We start from the raw sequence: 23,754 nt of genomic DNA, 5'->3' as shown, positions 1-23,754 counted from the left end.
AATTTCCGCCACCCTCCAACCTACAAAAAAGACCTCGAAGGGGGAGACTCTCTGCAGCAACACAAGCATTCATTGCACATATCTGGCTCGGGGCTGTAGTTTGAGGACCCCTGATTTAGTGCAATATTAAAAAATGCAAGTAATATTTCTGCGGACCATTAAAATTTTCTCACAGACCACCAGTTGGTGACCGCTGATCTAGAAGATGTTAGACACTTTGTAGACCAGTGTTTGTCAGATTATTTATTTAGCCTATGGTGTACAATGTCAGGAAAACCTACAAATGATAGATAACGATGAAGTCCTGGCACCCTCAATTGCTAGTTCATTTTGTTCAACCTATCCTTGGTGCACCGCCGGGGGCCAACTACCTTACAGCAGCTGAATAGCAGTCCTGAGGTTGCTGGCTCTTCTGGCCTCCTCTGCCGGTCTCGCCTCGCTTTGTGTCGGGTTCGGCCAGGTCCAGCACAGGCTTCCTCTCTCCATGTACACAAATGTGGCTAGGTTTTTCCCATTGACGTGATAGCCATTTATCTACTTTTTTTCTATTTATTTTTTAAATGAACACAAACAGACAAAAAAAACAACAACACAAAACCATCTTCCATTACAAATTGTAGAAAGTGTGACGGTTGGTTACAAAAACTTCCGTGCGTCCCTTCCGCAGTCATCACCTATAATTCATATCGAATCACATATTTTTAAATCAAGTATGCAGTATTTATATACATTGCTTTCATCATACCTCAGCCTTTATTTGATTTTAATTGTTTTTACATCCTCTTTTATGAAATATTCCAATTTAAAGCAAAACCACCTAATGGCATTCTATTAACTCCTCCCAACATCCTACAATAAAATTGCATCTTTATAACATGTTCCAAATAAAAAAAATGATTATGTTTAATTTCTAAACTTCCTTTCATAGTCTCTATTTGCAATTTATATAGAATTTCCTCTTAACAAACCAATACATATATATGCATTGTTATCACTATCAATCATTTATTTAACTATAACCATTATCACTTGATTTTATACATAATACTAAATTTAACTAAACTTTACTTAATTTTTATTATCAGGTTTCATTACATCAACCTGTGTCTTTCCAGTAATAGTGCAGTCTTATGTCTCTTGCCAATTGTAGCATTAGCATTCCGATTAATTTCTTGGTAAGTCTTATATAGACTTCTCTTCGCAAGTTATTGCTTATTTCATTTCTTATATAAACTCGAAACCCTCCATTTGCTTCTTCAATCAGCTTATCTTTAGTTATCACTCGTGCTTCTGATTAAATTTCACTCCTTACTTCTATCAATTTTTCTCTTTTCTTCTTCTGTACTTTGAAGTCTGGGAGAGAGTTCCAGTTCATCTATCTCCCCTTCCCATATTCCACTCTTTTCATTTCTAGCCAGGCTCAGTTTACTATCAATATCAACAGTTTTCTTGTTTCTTTGATTGTTTTTTCCTTCAATTTTTAGAACTCTGTCCTCCACTTTTTCCATTTGATAAACATCCTCAATTTTTCCATCAAATTTTACTGTGCTGCGTTCTATATTCTCCAATCTCTTCTCAATTTTTTCTGTTACTGCTAAGATCTTTTGAATTCCAAACATAATCATTTGCAATGTTAAGGTTTCTGTTTCTTGTTGCGCCATTTTCCAATTTGTAAACACTGCCACTATAACATTTGAAGCTTTTTGTTAGATTTGAAGCAAGTTCATTTATAATGTTTCAAAGTCAAGGTCTCTCCTCTCTCCACTCCAGCTATTGAAAGAGCTCCCAAACAGCACCTGTATAAACCACCCGTGCTCTTCCCACTATCACTCACAGTAAACAAGCTGAGAGATCTTGAAGTATAAAATAAATGATCAAAGGGAAGAAGAAGAAAAGCAATATTTCCAGCCTCCAGTCTCCAAGTGGCAGTGTTACTTCCTTTCCTTCTATTGTTACAGACCTCTTTGTATTCCTTTTAATATCTTCTTTATAATCCAAACTTACAGAGAAAAGAATAGAAAAATCTTCATAAATGGAGAAAAAAACCATCCAGTCCAGCATTGTAAAAATAAAGGGAAAAAATCTTAATCCATTGGTATATAAAAAGAAATAAAAACTAACCCATTCAGTTTAAAAAATAGGAAATATTTGCAAAAGTTCCATCCGTGAAAAAATATTTTAAAAAACAAGGAAAACACACTGTCTAACGTAGCTTAATTTCGCCGCTTACTTTCTTCTGTTTTCAAATTTAATTTAACTTTGATTTTTTTGGGTAGTCTTTTGTCTAATAATAAAATTTCCTCACCAAACGGCACACTTTCTCTTTCCGTTTTCCTCCCGTTCTGGAGCAGTCCCAACTTCAGCAGCTTCAGTGGCTGCGCTTCTATCACCGGCAAGAAGAGGTTCTTCTGGATCAATCAGGGACTTTGTGATGTCTCTGAGATCAGCAGGACATACTCTTCCCTGTCACCGTCTCTGCGGGACGGTTTACGTCCAAAAGGACCATCCAGCGACAAAAGTATCGACTGCGATCCTGGAGCTCCAAGATCACACGGCGTGTCGTCGCGACGCTAGATCCTCTTTTTCTCAGCCATTTATCTACTTTGAACTGCTAGGTGGGCAAGAGCGGGGGAGCAAACAGCAGGAGCTCACCCCATCTTGTGGAACTGGGCTCAAACTGTTGGAGTGCGGACCATTTCTGGCCAGCAGTTCCAGCATCATTAAGCCACTGCACCACCAGGTTGTACACCGCCCCGAGTCCCTTTGGGGAGAGGGGGCGGTATAAAAATCGAAATAAAAGTAAAGTAAAAGGTTGAAGACCCCTTCGACCAGGGGTCTTCAACCTTGACAACTTTAAGACTTCTGGACTTCAACTCCCAGAATTCCTCAGCCAGCTAGGAATGAATTCCCCAGCCAGGCTGGCTCAATTCTGGGAGTTGAAGTCCACCCATCTTAACGTTGTCAAGGTCGAGAAACACTCGTGTAGATGTGAAGCACAAGTGTTGTTAAGTGTGGCACCATTGACCTCTTCCTTTGTTTTCTTGGCATAGAGGCTGGCTAGAACGTGAAAGCAGACATGGCCTTCAACAAGGACACAACTGGTTTCTCATCGCAATGCAGTGGTGGCAGCAGTGGAAAGAATACGTCAAATATGTAAGTCGCATAATGGATTTGAAGAACCGGATGAATAAATAGCGTGCCAATGTCCATGCACCAGAATAGATGGCAGTTGAAATTCCCTCATCCTTTAGGACCGTGTTTCCCCAATCTTGCTATCTTGAAAATGGGTGGATTTCAACTCCCAGCCAGCCATGTTGGCTTCTTATCCAAGAACCATATTCCATTCTGAAGAAGAAGTTTCTTGGGTGAAAAGTGAAACATTTTCAAAGGAATAAAAACCCCAAGAAAGTCCAGTTACCTTTTGGAAAAAGTATCTAAGTCTCTTTTGCTCTCCTTTTGTGCCCCTCAACCAGTGGTGGGATCCTACCAGTTTAACAACCGGTTCGACGATCACACGCTTCACGTGCGTGTGCAGTTTTGAGAAAACGTACCTTCTGCATTACTCCTGGGGAGGAAAACAGCTGAAGTGTGGCAATCCACTCTGCTGCCCGACTCAGCTGAGAAGATATACCGTATTTTTTGGAGTATAAGATGGACCTTTTTCCCTCAAAAAAGAGGCTGAAAACCTGGGTGCGTCTTATACACTGAATACAGCATTTTTTTCCCCACCCGAAACCCCGCCCCCTTCGCCAAAATGGCCATGCATAGCCTTTAGGAGGCTTTCAGAGTGCTCCTGAGGGCTTTGGAGGGCAGAAATGAGCGAAAATCAGGCCATTTTTTTGCTTTTTTTGCCCCCCCCCAGCCCCCAGGAGTACTCTACAAACCCCCTAAAGGCTATTCATGCCCTTTTTTTTTAAAGAAAAAAAAACGGGCCCGTTTTTCCCCAAAACAGGCCGTTTTTTTTAATTTGCCTCTTCAAAATCTTGGTGCCTCTTATACTCTGGTGCGTCTTATACTCTGAAAAATAGGGTAGGTAAGTAAAGGGCAGGGGCAGGCAGTCGGGCCCACTTGATCGTTGGAGCTACTGGTTTGCCCGAATCAGTCCGAATCGGTAGAATCCAATCCTTGTCCTCAACCAATGAAAACTGAAGGATTTTTTTTTTTTTTGCAAGCTCACATTTGTAAACCAGGATGGAAATTGTATACAGTTGTATTTGGACTGCTTCAGAACTCTTCGAATTCAGTTTTGAAGCAGAAATCTTGTCCTGGCACTCGTCTTTCTCCTGGTAGCCGACGTGCAAGGAAGAACTTCCTGACGACAGCTGCCACGTGACTCGCTATTTCTCCCAGCCAAAATAGTTGGTCGCATAGTTTCCTTGCCACACGTCGCTTTTAGTGTTCATTGTGTCTTTCCCAGGGACGAATCACCCAACCGTTACTGAGATCCCACTGTGATGGACAAGCCCATACACAGCCTTCCAGCCCAAAACAATGACCACTGGAAGTTCTTGGGCCTTTCTGGGTTACCATCTCACCCTACAATTGAGCTCTGACCCAAAGGTGCTTTTTTCAAGAGGCAACTGGACTTTCGGGGAGGGGGAGGGATTTGAAGACATTTCGCTTCTCATCCAGGAAGCTTCTTCAGCTCTGTGTCAGGGTCCCAAATAGCATCCAAAATTAAACCAGAGTCCAAGGCAAAGTATTCCTCAAAGTTCCAATTTATTAAGAGAGTCATGTTGGCACTTCTGTGAAAACCCGAATCTGAAAGCTTCCCGGGTTTTCCCCACCCAGTTGAAAGTTCATGATCTTGCCCCCATACCCACAAGTCCATCACATGGTCCAATCTCCCACTGCCACGCTGGCAGTTCCACCCATCCAGTTCCAGTCAGGCTCAGAGATGTAGAGAACAAAAGATGACCTTGGCTTCTAGAAAGGAATTTTATTTTGACAACAACACATTCTACTCCCTACTATTCCTCCTCCCAATTCCCCACTAATGAAAAAAGCATAGTAAAATAATAGGAGTATGTGGCAGGCCAAAGATCCAGAAAGGAATATGACTGTAGGCCTGACACTCTGACTAGATGGTGTGGAATCCAGAGCAGAAGAAGCTTCTTGGATGAGAAGCGAAACGTCTTCAAAAGAGAAACCAGAAACTCTTAATTGCCTCTTGAAAAAAAGCACCTTTGGGGCAACCATGATGTGGATAGCTGAGAATCTCCATAGACATTGAGTTCTGACTTTCTGATCCAATTTAGGATGCTCCCCCTGTTATGCTGGAGCCTTTGCCTCTCTCAAATGGGGGTAAGACTTCTTTCCTGAGTCCTGGGACACCTACGTCAGAGCAAGGAGACGACCGAATGGGAGCTTCGAATAACATCAGTACCCCAGAAGAAAGGTTTTCAGATAATATTTCCAGCGCGTCAGAAGCATCAGAGACAACTAACAGCAGTAAGCATTAACCCCCAAAAGCAACAACAGCCTGAACACACTGTTTTATTTCTAAAGAGCTTTGAAGGTAGACTAAATGTGTGAGAAAACGGGGGAGGGATTCAGCAGGTTCAGATCGGTTCGGGGCAAACCGGATGCTAATTTTACATCTGGTTTGTTGAACCGGTAGTTGCAAGGACTGGCTGGCCCCACCCACCCTGCCCTTCCCAGGAGTCTCCACGCAGCCCATTTTGGATGCCAGGTAAGTGTAGTCTCTGGGAGGGCGAACCTTTTTTGGCTCGCGTGCCACAAGTGGGGGGAGCGCAGGGGGGTCGTGTGCAGGTGTGCCACACCCATAATGCAATGCACGACCCCCCCCAGTGTGCATGCGCGCACAACGCGCGACCACCCCCTTTTTACATTCTTTTTTCGCCCTCCCCAGGCTCCAGGGGCTTTATAGGAGCCTGGGGAGGGCGAAAAGAGCCCCCCCACCCCACCCCCCGGAGGCTTCAGGGACCGTCCGGAGGCTTCCCTGAAGCCTTCGGAAGGCTTAAAACCACCCTCCGAGCAAACCGGACTTCCGGTTTGCTCGGAGGATCGTTTTAAATGCTCCGAAGGCTTCAGGGAAGCCTCCGGACGGTCCCTGAAGCCTCCGGGGGGGTGGGGGGTGGGGGGGCTCTTTTTGCCATCCCCAGGCTCCTATAAAGCCTCTGGAGCCTGGGGAGGGCGAAAAATGGCTTTTAAAAAGGTGAACTCAGCTGGCCATCACGCGCATGCGCGCATTTCTGGCCTCTGGAGCCCTGGGGTGGGGTGAAAACGCCCACCCAGCAACCGGGCAGAGAAACAGTTGCTAAAATTTTTGAATCCCACCCCTGGTGAGAATGGTCGAACCAGGTAAGAGGTTTGGCTAAATTTACGAAACATCAGATTCACATTTTCAAACAGAAGCATTATGTGGACGTGTGAAACAATAGAAGAATACCGGTAATCCTCGATTTATGCTTACAATTGAGCCCCCCAAATTTCAGTGGTTAAGTGAGACGCTAATTGAGTGAATTTTGCCCCGTTTTACGACATTCCTTGCCACAGTTGTTAAGTGAAATCACTGCAGTTGTTAAGTTAGTGAGACGGTCGTTAAGTGAATCTGGATTCCCCAGTGACTTGGCTTGTCGGAAGGTCGCAAAAGGGGATCACGTGACCCCCGGACCCTGCAACCGTCATAAATACGAGTCAGTTGCCAAGCGTCTGAATTTTGATCATGTGCCCATAACGACTGCTGCAACAACTATAAGTGTGAAAAACAGTTGTACGTTACTTTTTTCAGTGCCTTCGTAACTTTGAACGGTCACTAAATGAACTGTTGTAAGTCAAGAACTACCTGTAAGGCCTCCTGAGGAAATGAAGGAAGTTCCAAGATCCTGTTATAAAAGGCTGATGGATCATAAAAAGAGTTTATGTTATTCCATATGTTATTGAGCTAATAATCATTGGAACAACTTGCTTCCAAAAGTTGTGAATGCTGCAACACTGGAAGTTTTAAAGAAGATGTTGGATAGACATTTGTCTGAAATGGTAATAGGGTTTCCTGCCTAAGCAGCGGGGTTGGACTAGAAGACCTCCAAGGTCCCTTCCAACTCTGTTATTCTAAACAATTCATACCATTTTCAAGTCAGCATACAGATGTTGAGATTTGAGGGCAGTTATAATTCAGACATCAATCAATCAAACTTTTATTCCTAAACCGCGCCCTTTCCTAAACAGGACTCGGGGCGGTGTACAGTCATTATTAAAAACCATATACATATCAAAATAGAATACATATACATAAACATAGACATAAACGTAGACGGAGGAGGTAGAAAATATACTGTGCCATATTTAATTAAAATACAAATAAGATTAAAATTCCCTTAAAAATTCCACGATAAAATGTTTGCCAGGAGGTGAAAGATGGAGCTATAAATCGGCTAAGCCAGCTAATTGGAACAGGTGGGTCTTAAGCTTCTGTCGGAAGGAGCGGAGGTCGTTAATAGTTCTAATATCGGAGGGGAGGTCATTCCAGAGGGTTGGGCCCATCACAGAGAAGGTTCTACTCCTAGGCGCCACCCGTTGGCACTGCTTGGCGGATGGCACCTGGAGGAGTCCCTCCCTGTGAGAGCGGATAGGTCGTAGAGATGTATGAGGTGAGATGCGATCCCGCAGGTAACTAGGTCCCATGCCATGGAGCGCTTTAAAGATAGTAACCAACACCTTGAAACGCACCCGAAAAACCACAGGTAGCCAGTGCAGCTAGAGCGGGAGTGGTGTTATATGGGAGTATCTTGTTCCTCCCATGATAGCCCGCGCGGCCGCATTCTGGACCAGCTGTAGTCTTCGGGTGCATCTCAAGGGGAGCCCCACGTAGAGAGCATTGCAGTAGTCCAGGCGAGACGTCACCAGCGCATGAGTGGCTGTGCGTAGAACGTCCCGATCCAATAGGGGGCGCAATTGGCGCACCAGGCGAACCTGGTGGAACGCCCCCCTCGCCACGGCTGTCACATGGTCATCCATCGACAGCCGGGCATCAAGGAGGACGCCCAAATTGCGCGCCCGTTCCACGGGGGGCAGTAATTCGCCCCCTATGGCCAGCGATGGCATCCACTGGTTGAACCGGGGCGCCGGTAGCCACAGCCACTCAGTCTTGGAGGGGTTGAGTTTAAGTCTGTTGTCCCCCATTCAGACCCGGACGGCTTCCAAACACCGGGACATCATTTCGACGGCCTCGTTGGGGTGGTTTGGGGTGGAAATGTACAGCTGCGTGTCATCAGCGTACAGATGGTATCCAACCCCAAAACCACGGATGATCAATACCTTGGGTGCCACTGGTTTGCTCCTTTCTGATATTCCCCCATGACTTTGCACCCTTCGTGCTTATTTTTTGCTTCGTCCTCCTTTACCTTCCAGATTTTATTTACGCCACCACTCCCATTGCCGAGATGTCCTTTGCTCGACAACTTAATTCTTCGGACAACAACAATCAGTGCCTCCTTGCCTCTAATGGGAATATTTTACTGCAGTTGCTGAATCCACAGCGGCCCGGAGCGATCGATAATCAGCCACTTGTAACGCAAGAGCCAGTGAAGGTAAGCGTCTTATAAGTATAAAAACAATACAGCGGGGGTTCCCAACCCCCGGTCTCTGAACCGGAACTGGTCCGTGGCATGTCAGCAACTGGTCCGCGCAATCAAGTGAAGCCGATGTCTATCTATAAATGGCTGTGTGTGTTTCTTTGTGTATGTTCCAGCATAACTCTTGAACGCTTTGAGCAATTTCAACCAAACCTGTTACACAGATGACTTAACTCTCTGGAAACAAACACTGTGGGAGTAAGACACCCCTAAAACCCCTCGGGGTGTCTGTTCTGTTAAGATGCAGCCTGTTGTGCCTTAAAATGGCTTCTACTGTACAGTGCAGTGGAGTTGCCATGGTTAACAGCTTCACAGTACTCCACAAGGGGGCTCCCTCTGGTAAGGGGGAAAATCCAATATTAGAAATTGTTGCAATGTTCATGGAAGGAGGGTTGGGATAAATAAACACCCGGGCAGCATCGGGTGATCAGCTAGCTAGTTATAATAATTGAGAAAAAGAGATGGGGAGTGAGAAGGAAAAAAGTTGGCACAGGGGCCATTTCTTAATGGGTCAGACGCTTCCTAATGCCTTTATCTCCAGGGTTAGAAAAAAGCGGCACATTGCCAGAAGAAACAGCAGAACGACCATGTTGAAAAAGCACGCAAATAATCCAAACCCTTTTAATGGCCGAATCCCTTTTGTGAAATGGGAGTGTCTCCCTAACGTTGCTCAATTAATGGATCTGCATTAATTCTTTATTCGGTTTGAGATTTTTAATCTCCCTGCATGGGGGCAGTTTCCATAAATTTGATGAAAGAAAAACTCAGCATCTGATGGAGGGTTTTTTTCCCACCCTTTCTTTTTATTTTAATGAAGGCTCCATCGTTGACTTTGGAAGGCGGGCGATTAAAACCATCGCCCCAATTAATCCAAGGGAAAAATTATGAAAGGGTCCCAGAACCGGTGTGGAGAGCCCTCTACCATTGGTACGGAGCGAACCTGTCTTTGCCGAGACCGGTAAGTACTGAAAATGGGCAATGCTCCTCTAGATTATTTACTCTCAATTAGGGATCTTCAAAACATTCGAATTGAATTCTTTTAATATTCCTAATGATCACCAAAGCCCTTGCCAATTGTTAAATGTAAACTGGTTGACTAAAGATGTAGACCACGGGGGTCAACCTCAAGGCCCGAGGGCTGGATCCAGTGCGCGGGGTGCTTAGATCTGGCCCTCGACTTTGAGTCTGGTGAGAATCGAACTGCCAAATTGCAGGCAGCCAGCAGAAGTAGTCTAACCACTGCGCCACCACGGCTCATAGAGAACAATGGGCTTACTTAATGACTACCTTTAAAAAAAATGAAATCGGGCCGGTCATATGATGATCTTCTTTATGACCATCAGGGCTTTAGTGGGTGCAATTATATTTGTAAATCAAGGGCTACCTATAATTAGATGTTCAGAGTTTTTAAAAAGTCGGATGAATGTGCAGTTTATCTCAATTTAATGGGAGGAGGAAAAATAAACCTGGTTGAGACATGTCATCTTCAGGGCAACTGTCTCTAATTGCAGTATATGGGATTCTCTAGCCAACATAAATCTATTTTGCTGGGTGGAAGTGCTACAGAAGCACATCTGGGGTGCATCAGGTGTTGGGGGGGGCACCTGATTTGGGATTTTTGATATCTCCCAGCATATGTTTTCCATTAAAATATCCCCTCCAACTCATATTCTGCTTTTATTCACAACCCCAGAGTGTTGATCTTAAAATAAAATAAAAATACGCCCACGCGCAAAATTGGATATCTTTTTGGCTTGGTAAGTTAGCTCTGTGCCAAAATGGGCATTACAGTGCTAAATGTTCATTTTTTAAGAGGTTACGTTTGTGAGGGGATTGGGTTTTTGTTTGTTTGATTCTCCACGAGTACAGTGGCACGTTAAAGCAGAGGTGGGGAAGTAATGGGATAATAGTAATTAAAAAAACCAAGAATTTCCATCTGCCAGCACAAGGTTAATGGATTAGAGCCGGCTGATGGCAACTAAGCATCTGGGCATAGGATGGAAGCAAAGAGTAAAAAAAGAGCATGACATGTGGCATTCAATGTGATGGCCAGGAGAAAGTGAATCTTGCAAGTTTAATGAGCCACACTAGATAGCTAGTTGTGCAGCATGGGTTTGACCCTGCCACCTCTCTGAAATTCGGATCGGTGACAAAAGAGAATTGGTGAAACCATCACCACTGTTCTGTCCCATGATTCTAATGAATATGCAGATACAGGCTTGGCTGTCTGCCACGACTAATGACGGAGATAAAGCCACCCCTTGGCTAGGAGCCTAAAACGCTATCTTCAAGAAACCAAGATTAGACTTAGGGAATGCTTTCTTAATGGCTAGTAAAATGGACTGTTGTTTCCTGCAAAGATTCCCCTCCCGTCGCTCCACCTATAAACTCTTTGGGAGGGGCCACACCCTTAGCCAGCTGTCCCTACTTCCTTCTATGACGTCTTCTCTACAGCTGTTCCTTTCTCCTATCAATTCTACGCATACCTCCCTCTGTTCCTCCTCACTGCTCCCTGACTCAGATGCCACCTGGTGGCCAACAGGCCTCTCTAGTCCCTGCTCTGACTCCAAACACCCTCCAGAGTCTTCCTCATCCTCCAGAGCAGCCCCACAATGGTCATCGCTGTCAGAGTCCACCAACAGCTCAGCCGGCCGCTGCTGGGCCACAACAACCAGTGTACAGATCTGTACTTTGGAGAAACAAAACAACCACATCACAAACACGTGGCCCAACATAGGACAAGATTCAGCAGTCCATCTGCATTTGAAAGACAAAGGGCATAATAGCTGGCAGGCTTTTTACACACAGCCAAAGTACATAAACATGGGCGTGTCTCCAAATGATCTGCTAACTTGAAGGGTTTTTTTGGTACGGATCATGTGACCATGGAGATGCTGCAATGGTCGTAAAGCAAAACTTGCTTGTCATAAGCTGGCTGGGAAGGTCGCAAAGGTGATCACATGACCCTGGGACATTGCAACTCTCATAAATACATGCCAGTAGCTAGGTATCCAAATTTTGATCATATGACCAGGGGGATGCTGCAACGGTCGTAAGTGTGAAAAACAGTCATATGTCACAATTTTTCCATCCCATTGTAATTTTGAATGGTCACTAAATGAATGGTTGTAAGTTGAGGACTACTTGTAAATAAAAATAAATAAAGGACGATGATTAGGGCCTGGAGACTAAAACATGAAGAATGGTTGCAGGATTGGGGTATCCTAAATGGTGTAGGGTCTCCTGCTTGGGCAGGGGTATTGTGGCCTGACAGCGACCAGCAGAGCTGGCAGCAGATTCGGAGAGTGAGGAGGTTGGGGAGGAACCTGGGCCAGTCCTGGAGTCTGGGGAAGGCTCTGATGTCGGAGGCAGAGAGGGGGCCAGAGCCGTATGCCAGTTATCAGCTGTCTTCGGAGTCAGACATCAGTGAGGCAAATGAACGGCTGGAGCCTGTTCCCAGTGTGCCATGCGCAGAGCTGCCAGACGAATGGAACAGCTAAAGAACAGGGGTCGACTTGGAGGTAAGGCTACAGATGAACGGTGAATGGCCCCTCCCAGAGGAAATAAAAGAGGAGCAAAAGGGGAGTGGAGTTTGCAGGAGACAATCAGTTCGCTTAATTGGTTGTGACTCTCCGAGACTCCTTGCCACGTTTTGCAGATATCGGCCTGTCAGCTCTCCAAGTCAGACAAGGTCTGTGACTGTATAAATCCTCCCTTGAAAGATTTTTTTGGATGTGAATGAGCAGAATTCACAGTCAATTAATAAAAGAGGTTTTTGTCCGGACAAGAAGTTTGCTTCATGCTCTCGGGAAGCCTCGGTCAGAACAAGGGGGTTGGACTGGATGACTTACAAAGGTCCCTTCCAACTCTTGTTAATCTGTTAAAATCTGCTTCCGTTTCCTCCTGCAGGTGATCAGAAACAGCATGACGGGCCTGCCCGAGCTGGAGCTGTTTCCCCGTTACTTGCTCTTCCTGAGACAGCAGCCGGCTACCCGGACCCAGCAGTCCAACGTCTGGGTGAACATGGGTATGATGAGCCTGAGGCTGTTTCCTCAGCATTGGCCGAGAGGTAACGTAAGACTACAGCAAGAACCCAGCTGCGCAGTAGTTCTCGAGGGGAGGCCAGCTCCACCGCCCAGACTCCGACGCCTGTGCTGCCACAGTGCTTGTAAATGACACTAATGAACCCTTAAAAGCATGGTTGGTGATGGTTATCCACCTTCTCCTCCCTTTCCAAAGGGATTCAAAACTCTCATCAAAGGTCACGGAAGCCTTCGGGCGCTTTTCTTTCCCTCCTTTTGAACCCCTTGGCGAGGCCACACTTGGAATGGTGTGTCCAGTTCTGGTCAACATGATACAAAAGAGAGGTAGAGATTCCTATAAGAGTGCAGAGAAGAGCAACGAAAGAGGGTGAAGGATCTGGAGGTTAATCTTGCGATGAACAAGTTAAGGGAATTACGGTGTCAAATTCAAGGCCCGCAGGCAAGATCTGGCCTACAAGGGGCTTAGATTTTGCACACAGGGAAACTGCAAAGGAGCAGCCTGCGGGCCTCTTCCAGTAAAAATGGAGCTCGGAAGGGGGGCCACGGGCAGCCCTCCCAAGCTCTATTTTCGCTGGCCCAGGATTGCAAGAGACCATTGCAACCTAAAGCGGAACTCATGTGGGCCGTGTATGCCCTTCTAGAACTCTGTTTTTGCTGGTAGTGGATTGCAAGAGGCCATCACAGATGGAAACGGAGCTCAGGAATCTGTTTTTGCTGGCAGAGCACTTGGTCCACTACAGGCGTCCCCGACACGAGTGACGTTGAGCTCACGCTGACTGCTTCAGTGACTCCATCCAGCCACCTCCTTCTCTGCCGTCCCCTTCTTCTTTTGCCCTCCATCGTTCCCAGCATGAGGCTCTTCTCCAGGGAGTCCTTCCTTCTCATTAGGTGGCCAAAGTCTTTGAGTTTCCTCTTCAGGATCTGGCCTTCTAAAGAGCAGTCAGGGTTGATCTCCTCTAGGACTGACCGGTTGGATGGCCTTGCAGTCCAAGGGACTCAATGCAGGAGTCTTCTCCAGCACCAGAGTTCAAAGGCCTCCATTCTTTGGCGCTCAGCCTTCCTTATGGTCCAACCTTCACAGCCATCCATTGCAGCTGGGAAAACCAGAGCCTTGACTAGACGCACTTTTGTTGGCAGGGGGATGTCTCTGCTTTTTAGTATGCTGTCTAGCTTTGCTATAGCTTTGCTCCCCAGGAGCAAGTGTACCCGATAATGGGTAAACTCCTGCTGTCAAAATGTTATTAGCTGGGTAAGCCCAGGTCTTTGGAAGAAAAGCTGTATGTTGTGTTGACCTTTAATAAGAGTTTGCTTAAACGCTCGTTCTAAACCTTCAACTTTGGGTGTGTGTGGTTGGTTTTTTTTTTTTTACTGCTTCTGCCACCTGTAAAAAAGAGAGGGGGGTCTCAAGAAAGCCCTCCTCCCCCCAATCGGTGAAAATCAGTGGCTCGTATTAATCCAAATATGACAAAATCCAGCCAGCTGCTTATCAAAAACTTGATTGAATATCTGGTGGTCGGAGCTGCTTTCCCTTCAACACATCAAAAATCCCCCAATTTGGAAGAGAGGGGATTTTCATAATACACTTATATATCTGAAAGTGATTTGGTGTTTTTTTTCCCCGCTCGGCACTAACGGTGAAATCAACCATGAATCGTGAGCCTGCCCTCCATCCCAACATGCTTTCTTGCTGTAATCTTATTCTTAATCTCTCGCTTTTTGATTGCAGGGGAAAAAATGGCTTTGTATTGTATACAGAGAGAGGACGCTTTGCTTGATGGTGAATATGGGTGGGGGGGGGGGAATGTCAGGGTGTGAAAGGGGAGAGATGCTTGCTGCCTTACAAAGAAATTGAAAATTCAAAAAATTGTGCTTTTTTTCATTAACCTGCATGCAAATAAATCAGGGTTCTGGCATTGCTGGGATCAAGCTAGATGATCAAGCTAGATGCATTGACCCAAATTGGAGAAGAAAACACTCAGACAGAATGCTTCAGTAATTTTTTATTTACTGTATTTTTCGGAGTATAAGATGCACCTTTTTCCCTCAAAAAAGAGGCTGAAAATCTGGGTGCGCCTTATACACTGAATATAGCAATTTTTTTTGCCTCCCATAACCTCGCCCCCTTCACCCAAATGGCCGTGCAGAGGGTTTGGGAGGCTTTCAGAGAACTCCTCGGGGCTGGGGAGGGCAGAAATGAGCAAAGAACAGACCACTTTTTGCTCAATTTTGCCCCCTCCCAACTCCCCAGGAGCATTGTACAAGCTGCCTAAAGGCTATTCATGCCCTTTTTTCCCACAAAAACAGGCATGTCTTTGCGAAAAACGGGCCATTTTTTGCTCTTTTGGGGGGGGCACCCCCCAGGAGCACTCTACAATCCTCCTAAAGGCTATTCATGTCTGTTTTTTGAAAAATAAAACCGGCCTGTTTTCGCAAAAAAACAGAGCGTTTTTAAGAGGTCTGCAGAATGCAAAAATGTTTCTTTTTATTTGCCTCTTCAAAATCTTGGTGCATCTTATACTCCAGTGCGTCTTATACTCCAAAAAATACGGTACTTGTATCCGACCTTTTATTAATTTTATAAACGAGTCAAGCTCGACACTTGAGCACATCTTCCTCCTATTCTCCCAACACACCTTCCTCCTGCTATTCTCCCCACAACAAAAATCCTGTGAGGTGGGATAGCCTGAGATAGAGAGAGAGAGAGTCTCGCTTTCATGACTAAGCAGTCTCGAACTAAGGAGAAGTTTCCCGAGAGTTAGAACAATTAACCAGTGGAACAAGTTGCCTCCAGAATTTGTGGATGCTCCAACACTGGAAGTTTTTAAGAAGCTAAGATGATTAAAGGAACACAAAGGGATAAAACAGTCCATCCTATCAAAAACAGCACCACAGAAATCAGATTAGGAACACAAATTAAAATAGGGAAGAAAATGGTAAGTGAGTACCTGCCTACCATAGACGAGTTCAAATCACCAGGACGGATGGATTACACCCCAGGGTTCTGAAGGAACTGGCAGATGAGATCTCAGAACCACTGAACTATATCTTTCAGAGATCCTGGAACACCGGGGAACTGCCAGAGGACTGGAAAAGAGCTGATGTGGTTCCCATCTTCAAAAAAGGGAAAAAAATAGATCCAGGAAACTATAGACCTATCAGCCTGATCTCAATACCAGGAAAGTTTCTGGAAAAGATAATCAAACAACGAATTAGCAAACACGTAGAAGTAATAGCCAAAAGCCAACATGGGTTTGTCAAAAACAGATCATGCCAGACTAATCTTATTGCATTCTTTGATAATGTGACAAAATTTGTGGACCAGAGGAATGCCGTCGATATAGTTTACTTGGACTTCAGTAAGGCATTTGATAAGGTAGACCATAACCTACTACTAGATAAAGTAGAAGAATGTGGGTTGGACAGCATCACCACCAGATGGATTCGTAACTGGCTGACCAACCGCACTCAACGTGTAGTCCTCAATGGAACTGCATCTACATGGAGGGAAGTATGCAGTGGAGTACCCCAAGGCTCTGTTTTAGGCCCAGTACTCTTCAACATCTTCATCAATGATTTGGATGAGGGAATAAATGTGGAACTCATCAAATTTGCAGATGACACCAAGCTGGCAGGAATAGCCAACACTCCAGAAGATAGGCTAAAGATACAGAAGGATCTTGACAAACTTGAACATTGGGCACTATTTAATAAAATGAAATTCAATGGTGAAAAGAGTAAGGTTCTACATTTAGGCAACAAAAACGAAATGCACAGGTACAGTATAGGTGGTACCTTCCTCAACAGTAGTAACTGTGAAAGGGATCATGGAGTCCTAGTGGACAACCATTTAAATAGGAGCCAGCCGTGTGCAGCAGCTGCCAAAAAAGCCAACACAATTCTAGGTTGCATAAACAGAGGGATAGAATCAAGATCATGTGAAGGGTTAATGCCACTTTATAAAGCCTTGGTAAGGCCACACTTGGAATACTGCATTCAGTTCTGGTCGCCACAATGTAGAAAAGATGTGGAGACTCTGGAAAGAGTGCAGAGAAGAGCAACAAAGAGGATTAGGGGACTGGAGGCTAAAACATATGAATAACGGTTGCTGGAATTGGGTATGTCTAGTTTAATGAAAAGAAGGACTAGGGGAGACATGATAGCAGTGTTCCAATATCTCAGGGGCTGCCCCAAAGAAGAGGGGGTCAAACTATTCTCCAAGGCGCCTGAGGGTAGAACAAGAAGCAATGGATGGAAACTAATCAAGGAGAGAAGCAACTTAGAACTGAGGAGAAATTTTCTGACAGTTAGAACAATTAATCAGTGGAACAGAAGTTGCCTCCAGAAGTTGTGAATGCCCCAACACTGGAAGTCTTTAAGAAGATGTTGGATAGCCATTTGTCTGAAATGGTATAGGGTTTCCTGCCTAGGCAGGGGGTTGGACTAGAAGACCTCCAAGGTCCCTTCCAACTCTGCTATTGTATTGTATTGTATTGTATTGTATTGTATTAAAGGCCTGGGGAATAAAACATATAAAGAATGCTTGCAGTATTTGAGTTTGGCTAGTCTAGAGAAAAGATGGACTAGGGGAGACATGATAGCAGTCTTCCAGTATTTGAGGGGCTTCCATAAAAAGGAGGACGTCAGCTTATTTTCCAAATCAGCTGAAGGCAGGACAAGGAACAATAGATGAAAATTGATCAAGGCGAGAAGGAATCTGGAATGAAAGAGAAACTTTCTAACAGTGAGAACAATTAACCAGTGGAACAGAAGTTGTGGGTACTTCATCACTGGAGGTTTTAAAGAAGAAATTGGACAGCCAGTCTGAAATGGTTTAGAGTCTCCTGCTTGAGCAGGGGGTTGGACTAGAAGACCTCCATCGTCTCTTCCAGCTCTATTCTATTCTAAAATCCATACCCTGCTACAAGAAATGGTTCAGGTAGGGCAGCTAGCAGGGCAAAAGCAGATGGATACAGGAAGAGGTTCAAGTTGTCCACTTTGTCTCTGTCCCGTTTCACAAAAGGGCTCCTAAGTGGATCAACCCTACCTGGAGAAGAAACTGATAGGAACCAACCAACCTAACCCCTTTTACACACAGGTGTAAATGCTTGATCCCATTTTGCCACCTTTGATCCCAGACAAAGAGGTATCCACCCAATATTTTCACTTACCCGATTTTGCCCATGTTGAGGGTTGGAGAGGCCTGCAAATGCCAGACTTCACGTTCACTTAGTCATTCTGTCTCTGCGTTCTCTGCCCGTTTTTGCTGGTCAAAAAGTGAGCAAGAGGAGCCATCCAGACAACTCCTAAAAACACCAGCAAGTCCAGATCGACCCAAGCACATTGATTTGCACGCTCTTGAGCACCCGGGTGGGGTGGGGTGGTGGGGCTCCAACCTTGGCAACTTTTAAGGCTTGCGGATGTCAACTCCCAGAATTCCTCAGCCAGGGGGACACAAACCCCCCTCCCCCCAATACTGCATCTTTGGCTCTTAACTTCCATTTCTGTCTGCTTGTGAACTTAGGGAATGTCCCTTCTCCCAGCGCGCCCTTGAAGAGGGTCTTGGCCTACACCGGCTGCTTTAGTCGCACCCAAACCATCAAGGAGATCCACGAATACCTGTCGCAGAGGCTGAGGATGAAAGAGGAGGACATGCGCTTGTGGCTGTACAACAGCGAGGTAATGGCAGAATCACAGAGAAGAAGCTATTGGGCTTTTTTTTGTTACAAATGGGTTTGGTATTAGTAGTTAGTAATTCTGATTGCAGCTTAGTTCAGACATGCTAGGCTGGCCAGCCCTCCCCCCCTCTTCTCCCACCCCGTAGCCCTCCTTGGGATGTGCAGAGCCAGCATACAGATCAGAGGTAAGTTGTCACCAGTTCGCACCGGTTCGGGCGAACTGATAGTGGAAATTGGGACTGGGTCGCCGAACCGGTAGGGACAGCAGGCTGGCCACACACCCGAATCGCTTCCCCAGCCACTGCTGCTTGTTTTTCAGTCATTTCTTTTTTCATGTTCTGCGCTAGTGTGCCTCTGGCACATGCCAAGCAGACCGGCAGTAACCCACTCCTGATCCAGACAGTCCTCAAATGTCAACTATTTGTGTCCTGACCCAGCTCCCTAAACACAACCAACCCTCTGAAGTTAACGCAAAGATTTCTCTATAAGGAGCTCCAGCAGTCCTAGCAAAAAGTTTATCTCTCACCGCAGGCTAACAGGTCCAGAAGATGAATAGTTGTCTGCCACATCTATTCATCTCCGCCTCCTGCCTTTTATCCCCAGAGCTCGTGTGGGGCTTCGTTAGCAGTGCTGGTACTTCCTTACCAAGGGCTGGCCCATAGATTTCCACTGCTCTCCTCTTCTCTGCCTTCTGCACATCCGCACGTCAGGCACTGGACCCAGTTGTTTCTCCTCTTCCTCATCAGCCACCTCCAGACCTGGGGGCTCTTGACTCTCCTTCTGAGGGCTGACGGACGGTCCAGGCTTTGCCTCTGTCTCTCTCTCTGACACCTCCGCTCCCTCTTCCCCCTCGGAGCTCTCAGGTTGCCTTGACGCTGACCCTGACTCCCACGCCTCCTCCTTGATTTGGCTTCTGGAGGGGCTGAGAGCCTACAGGCCCCAACAGTTTGTTTGGTGACCATTCGAAATTACGACAGTGTTAAACAAGTGAATTCTGTCTCGTAGTTACGACTGCCGCTGCAGCCCTGTGGTCATGTAATCAAAATTTGGGCGCATGGCAATTGAAGTGGGTTTGCAATGCTTGCATTGTCCCAGGGTCATGTGATCCCAATTTGCAATCTTCCCAGCCAGCTTCTGACAAGCCAAGTCAGAGGGGGAAATCAGGTTGGCTTAACACAGGGGTGTCCAAACTTGGGAACTTTAAGACTTGTGGACTTCAACTCCCAGAATTCTGGGAATTGAAGTCCACAAGTCTTAAAGTTCCCAAGTTTGGACACCCCTGGCTTAACATATACATGATTCACTTAACAACTGCAGTGATTCGCTCAAGAGATGTGGGGGGGGGAAGGGTTGTCAAATGGGGCGCAATGGACTTAGCTGTCTTACTTAGCAACTGAAACTTTGGGATTCGTTGTGGTCATAAGACGAGGGTTAGGTTTAGGGTACAGATAGTCCTGGACGTATGACCACATGACACATGCTGACAATGGCTGCATTATCCTAAGGCGGGGTGTCAAACTCACGTCTTCATCAGGTGACATACACTATATTGCCAAAAGTATTCGCTCACCCATCCAAATAATCAGAATCAGGTGTTCCAATCACTTCCATGGCTACAGGGGTATAAAATCAAGTACCTAGGCATGCAGACTGTTTTTACAAACATTGGTGAAAGAAGGTGTCGCTCTCAGGAGCTCAGTGAATTCCAGCGTGGAACTGGGATAGGTTGCCACCTGGGCAACAAATCCAGTCGTGAAATTTCCTCGCTCCTAAATATTCCACAGTCAACTGTCAGCTGTATTATAAGAACGTGGAAGTGTTTGGAAACAACAGCAACTCAGCCACGAAGTGGTAGGCCACGTAAACCCGTCCAACATCAGTGTGTGACCTCACAAGTGCGCTTCTGGAAGAATGGTCAAAAATTCCCATAAACACATTCCTCAACCTCGTGGACAGCCTTCCCAGAAGAGTTGAAGCTGTTATAGCTGCCAAGGGTGGACCGACGTCATATTGAACCCTAGGGATTAGGAATGGGATGTCACTTACAGTAAGTTCATATGCGAGGAAAGGCAGGTGAGCGAATACTTTTGGCAATATAGTGTATCTTCCTTTGTGTAAACTGGGGGTGGGCGTGGCCAGCGCGTGACGCATTCAGCCTGCGGGCCATGAGTTTGACACCCCGCTATCCTAGGGCCGTGTGACCACAATTTTCAACCTTCCTTGCCAGCTTCCAACAAGCAGAGTGAATGATGGAAGCCGTATTTATTTAACAACCACATTATACGCTTAAAACTTTGCTTCAACCCCACAGCAAAAAAGGGATTGTGAAATCTGGTGCACCTCATTCGATGACCTCACTGAGCGATAGAAGTTCCGGTCTCACTTGCGGTCGTAACTTGAGGACTATCTGCATCTGATGGTCACCAGATTAAGAAGAACGTAACAATAGCATTTAGGCGTATATACTGCCCCCCGTGGTGCTTTACAGCCCTCTCTGAGCGGTTTACAATGTATTTGCATATTGCCCCCCCAACAATCTGGGTCCTCATTTTACCAACCTCGGAAGGGTGGAAGACTGAGTCAACTTTGGTCAAGATCAACCTGCTGGCAGTTGGCAGAATTAGCCTGCAAATACTGCATTCTAACCACTGCGCCACCAGTACATGCGAGGCTGTATGTAAATGCATGCGTGTTAAGACTGCAACTCAGGATTAGCAAAATGTTTGAATTCAGGATTAGCAAAATGTCTGAATTAACAAGGGTGCAAGATCAGCTCTCTCTGGTCACCCAATGTTGCTGTTGTAAGGATGGGGAAGCTGACTCACGGTTTTGCTCTCTCTACAGAACTACCTTACGCTTCTAGACGACGAGGATCACACGCTGGAATACCTGAATATTCAAGATGAGCAGCACTTAATTATAGAAGGTATAAGATAACCGTGGCTTTAACCTAATATTCGTGGCTGGCTGCGGGGACTTCTGGGAGTTGAAGTCCACATTTCTTCCAAGTTGCCGCAGTTGAGAAACACTGCTCCTCGCCGCTCAGTCACTGGGGGCAATGGAGTGAGGATTTCCTTGGAGCAACAGAAGGGAAAAGAAAGGTCAAATTCCCTTTCCTACAATTCCCAAAAGTTCCTATATTGTTCCTAATCACTCCGAATGACACATCCGCCAAAAGCAGTACCCTGAGGCAGTTAGAGTCCTCAAAGAACGTATTTATTGGATACATCATAACAACACAGCTGGTGAAAATCAACTTTTAACGTTTCCACGTGGTTTCAGCCTAATTAAAAGAGCAACTGTTTCCAGGGGTGTGATTGAAAAAGTTTAGCAACCGGTTCTCCGTCCAGTTGCTAGGTGGGCGTGGCCATCAGGGGCTGGCCTACTCAGCCTCCTTCACCACGGGGGGGGGGGGCGCTTTTCACCCTCCCCTGGGTTCAGAAGGCTCCGGAGGCCAGAAATGGGCATGTTTCCGGACTTCCGGGCGGCCCGTTTTTCACTCTTCCAGAGCCTCTTTGTGGGCCCTGCACTTACCTGGCATGATGAGCAGGCCACGTGAAGATTCCTGGGATGGGGTGGGCAGGGCCAGCCAGTCCTAACTACCAATTCAGTGAACCAGATGTAAAATTAGACTCCGGTTTGTCCGAACTGGTCCGAACCGGCTGAATCCCACCCCTGATAGTTTCCCTCCCCAAATGTCACAGGTCACATTGTCCATTTGAAGTAGCTGTTGGGCTGCTTGGTCTCTCCTCTCCTTCAACTGACACCTGCTGGGATGACCTTGGTTCCCACAAGAAAGCTTTTTGTTTTGACCTGCTAGCCAGTTCTATCTACTTCCTCCTCCCTCCCCCCCTCCCTTCAGAGTTCGTGGCAACCACGAGCCAGCAAAAGATGGCTTCAGCCAGGTTTGCTTCAGAGTTGACACCCTCATTCTTAAAAAGTTTAATACGAGCCTCAGAGGAAAGGCTTGGTTAATTAAGAATTCTTCTTTCCACCCTCTATTGTTGTATTTTCCCATTCATTTATCATTGGAAGTGCATATTGCATTTTTAAAAATGCGATGACCTTTCCCGAGAGCTGGGGGCCAAATCCGACCCACAATAAATGAAAACAAGAGTTTTCGTTCAGAAATTTCTCACCTAGGAACATCTGAGGATTTCTTTCCTGGCTGAGAACTTTTAATCATTTTGTTGGGATCCTTGAAGGCAGCAGCCCCAATGCACAGTTCTCCGGCTTCCAACCACATTGTGGTTTCCGTAAATATAAGGCTCCTTCTGTCTTTGTGAAGGGGCTGGCCTTTCCATCTCACATTATTGGAGTCAGCTGCATTCTACATGCCATGGAGTTGATGCCAGCTAAGCTTTGATCTCTTGTTTCTTGCAGTTCGAAATAAAGACATGAGCTGGCCGGAAGAGATGTCATTTATAGCAAACAGCAGTAAAATTGACAGGCATAAAGGTAAGTGCTGCTTTCTTACTCCCTGACCTTCCAGAAGTCAATGTTTAGAATAGAAGAGAATAACAGAGTTGGAAGGGACCTTGGCGGTCTTCTAGTCCAACCCCCTGCCTAAGCAGGAAACCCTACACCACTTCAGACAAATAGTTAACCAACATCATCTTAAAAACTTCCAGTGTTGGAGCATTCACAACTTCTGGAGGCAACTTCTGTTCCACTGATTCATTGTTCTAACTGTTAGGAAATTTATCCTCAGTTCTAAGTTGCTTCTCTCCTTGATTAGTTTCCACCTGTTGCTTCTTGTAGTACCCTCAGGTGCCTTGGAGAATAGTTTGACTCCCTCTTCTTTCTGGCAAGATATTGGGACCCTGCTATCATGTCTCTCTTGGTCCTTCTTTTTGTTAAACCAGACATACCCAGTTCCTGCAACCGTTCTTCATATGTTTTAGCCTCCAGTCCCCTAATCCTCTTTGTTGCTCTTCTCTGCACTCTTTCTAGAGTTTCCGCATCTTTTTTACATCGTGGTGACCAAAACTGAATGCCGTATTCCAAGTGTGGCCTTACCAAGGCCTTATAAAGTGGTATTAACCCTTCATGTGATCTTGATTCTCTCCCTCTGTTTATGCAGCCTAGAACTGTGTTGGCTTTTTTGGCAGCTGCTGCACATGGCTGGCTCATAATTAAATAGTTGTCCACTAGGATTCCAAGATCCCTCTCAACAGATCCCTCTGTTTGGTTGACATATAAATAGAGTGAGCTGTTGGCAGTCCCAAGCAGGTAGATCCTGCTAGTAGGTTGGTAGATAATGATAGTAAGTTGGTAGTAAGTTGGTAAATCCAAGCTAGTAGATCCTGTCCAGTTTTGGTCACCATGATAACAAAAGTGATGCTGAGACTCTAGAAAAAGTACAGAGAAGAGCAACAAAAATGTTTAGGGCTTTGAAGGTTAAAACAAATAAGGAACACTTTGAAAAACTGGGTATGT

At 45.8% G+C, this 23,754-nt stretch overlaps 1 protein-coding gene across 9 annotated transcripts in view; it reads left to right on the top strand.

The window, feature by feature from the left end:
• USP32 (ubiquitin specific peptidase 32) overlaps positions 1-23,754 on the top strand; it is a 228,881-nt gene that overhangs the window by 160,758 nt on the left and 44,369 nt on the right. For 2 of the 9 annotated variants that reach the window (XM_081945364.1, XM_081945363.1), the window contains exons 12-21: positions 3,051-3,153; positions 5,259-5,451; positions 5,621-5,692; positions 8,374-8,552; positions 9,415-9,555; positions 12,507-12,765; positions 14,367-14,417; positions 18,162-18,316; positions 21,160-21,241; positions 22,699-22,773. In XM_081945364.1, coding sequence (XP_081801490.1) covers positions 3,051-3,153; positions 5,259-5,451; positions 5,621-5,692; positions 8,374-8,552; positions 9,415-9,555; positions 12,507-12,765; positions 14,367-14,417; positions 18,162-18,316; positions 21,160-21,241; positions 22,699-22,773 — 1,310 coding nt within the window. The remainder of the gene's footprint in view (positions 1-3,050; positions 3,154-5,258; positions 5,452-5,620; positions 5,693-8,373; positions 8,553-9,414; positions 9,556-12,506; positions 12,766-14,366; positions 14,418-18,161; positions 18,317-21,159; positions 21,242-22,698; positions 22,774-23,754) is intronic. The other 7 variants (XM_081945371.1, XM_081945366.1, XM_081945369.1 and 4 more) reach the window with 5 other exon arrangements.

The sequence above is a fragment of the Natrix helvetica genome, assembly GCF_964273705.1.
Source record: "Natrix helvetica genome assembly, chromosome: 2".
In the NCBI taxonomy this organism is placed as follows: Eukaryota; Metazoa; Chordata; class Lepidosauria; order Squamata; family Natricidae; genus Natrix; species Natrix helvetica.
Note: the sequence above shows the minus strand (reverse complement) of the source record. Positions and strands in the feature narration are given on the sequence as shown.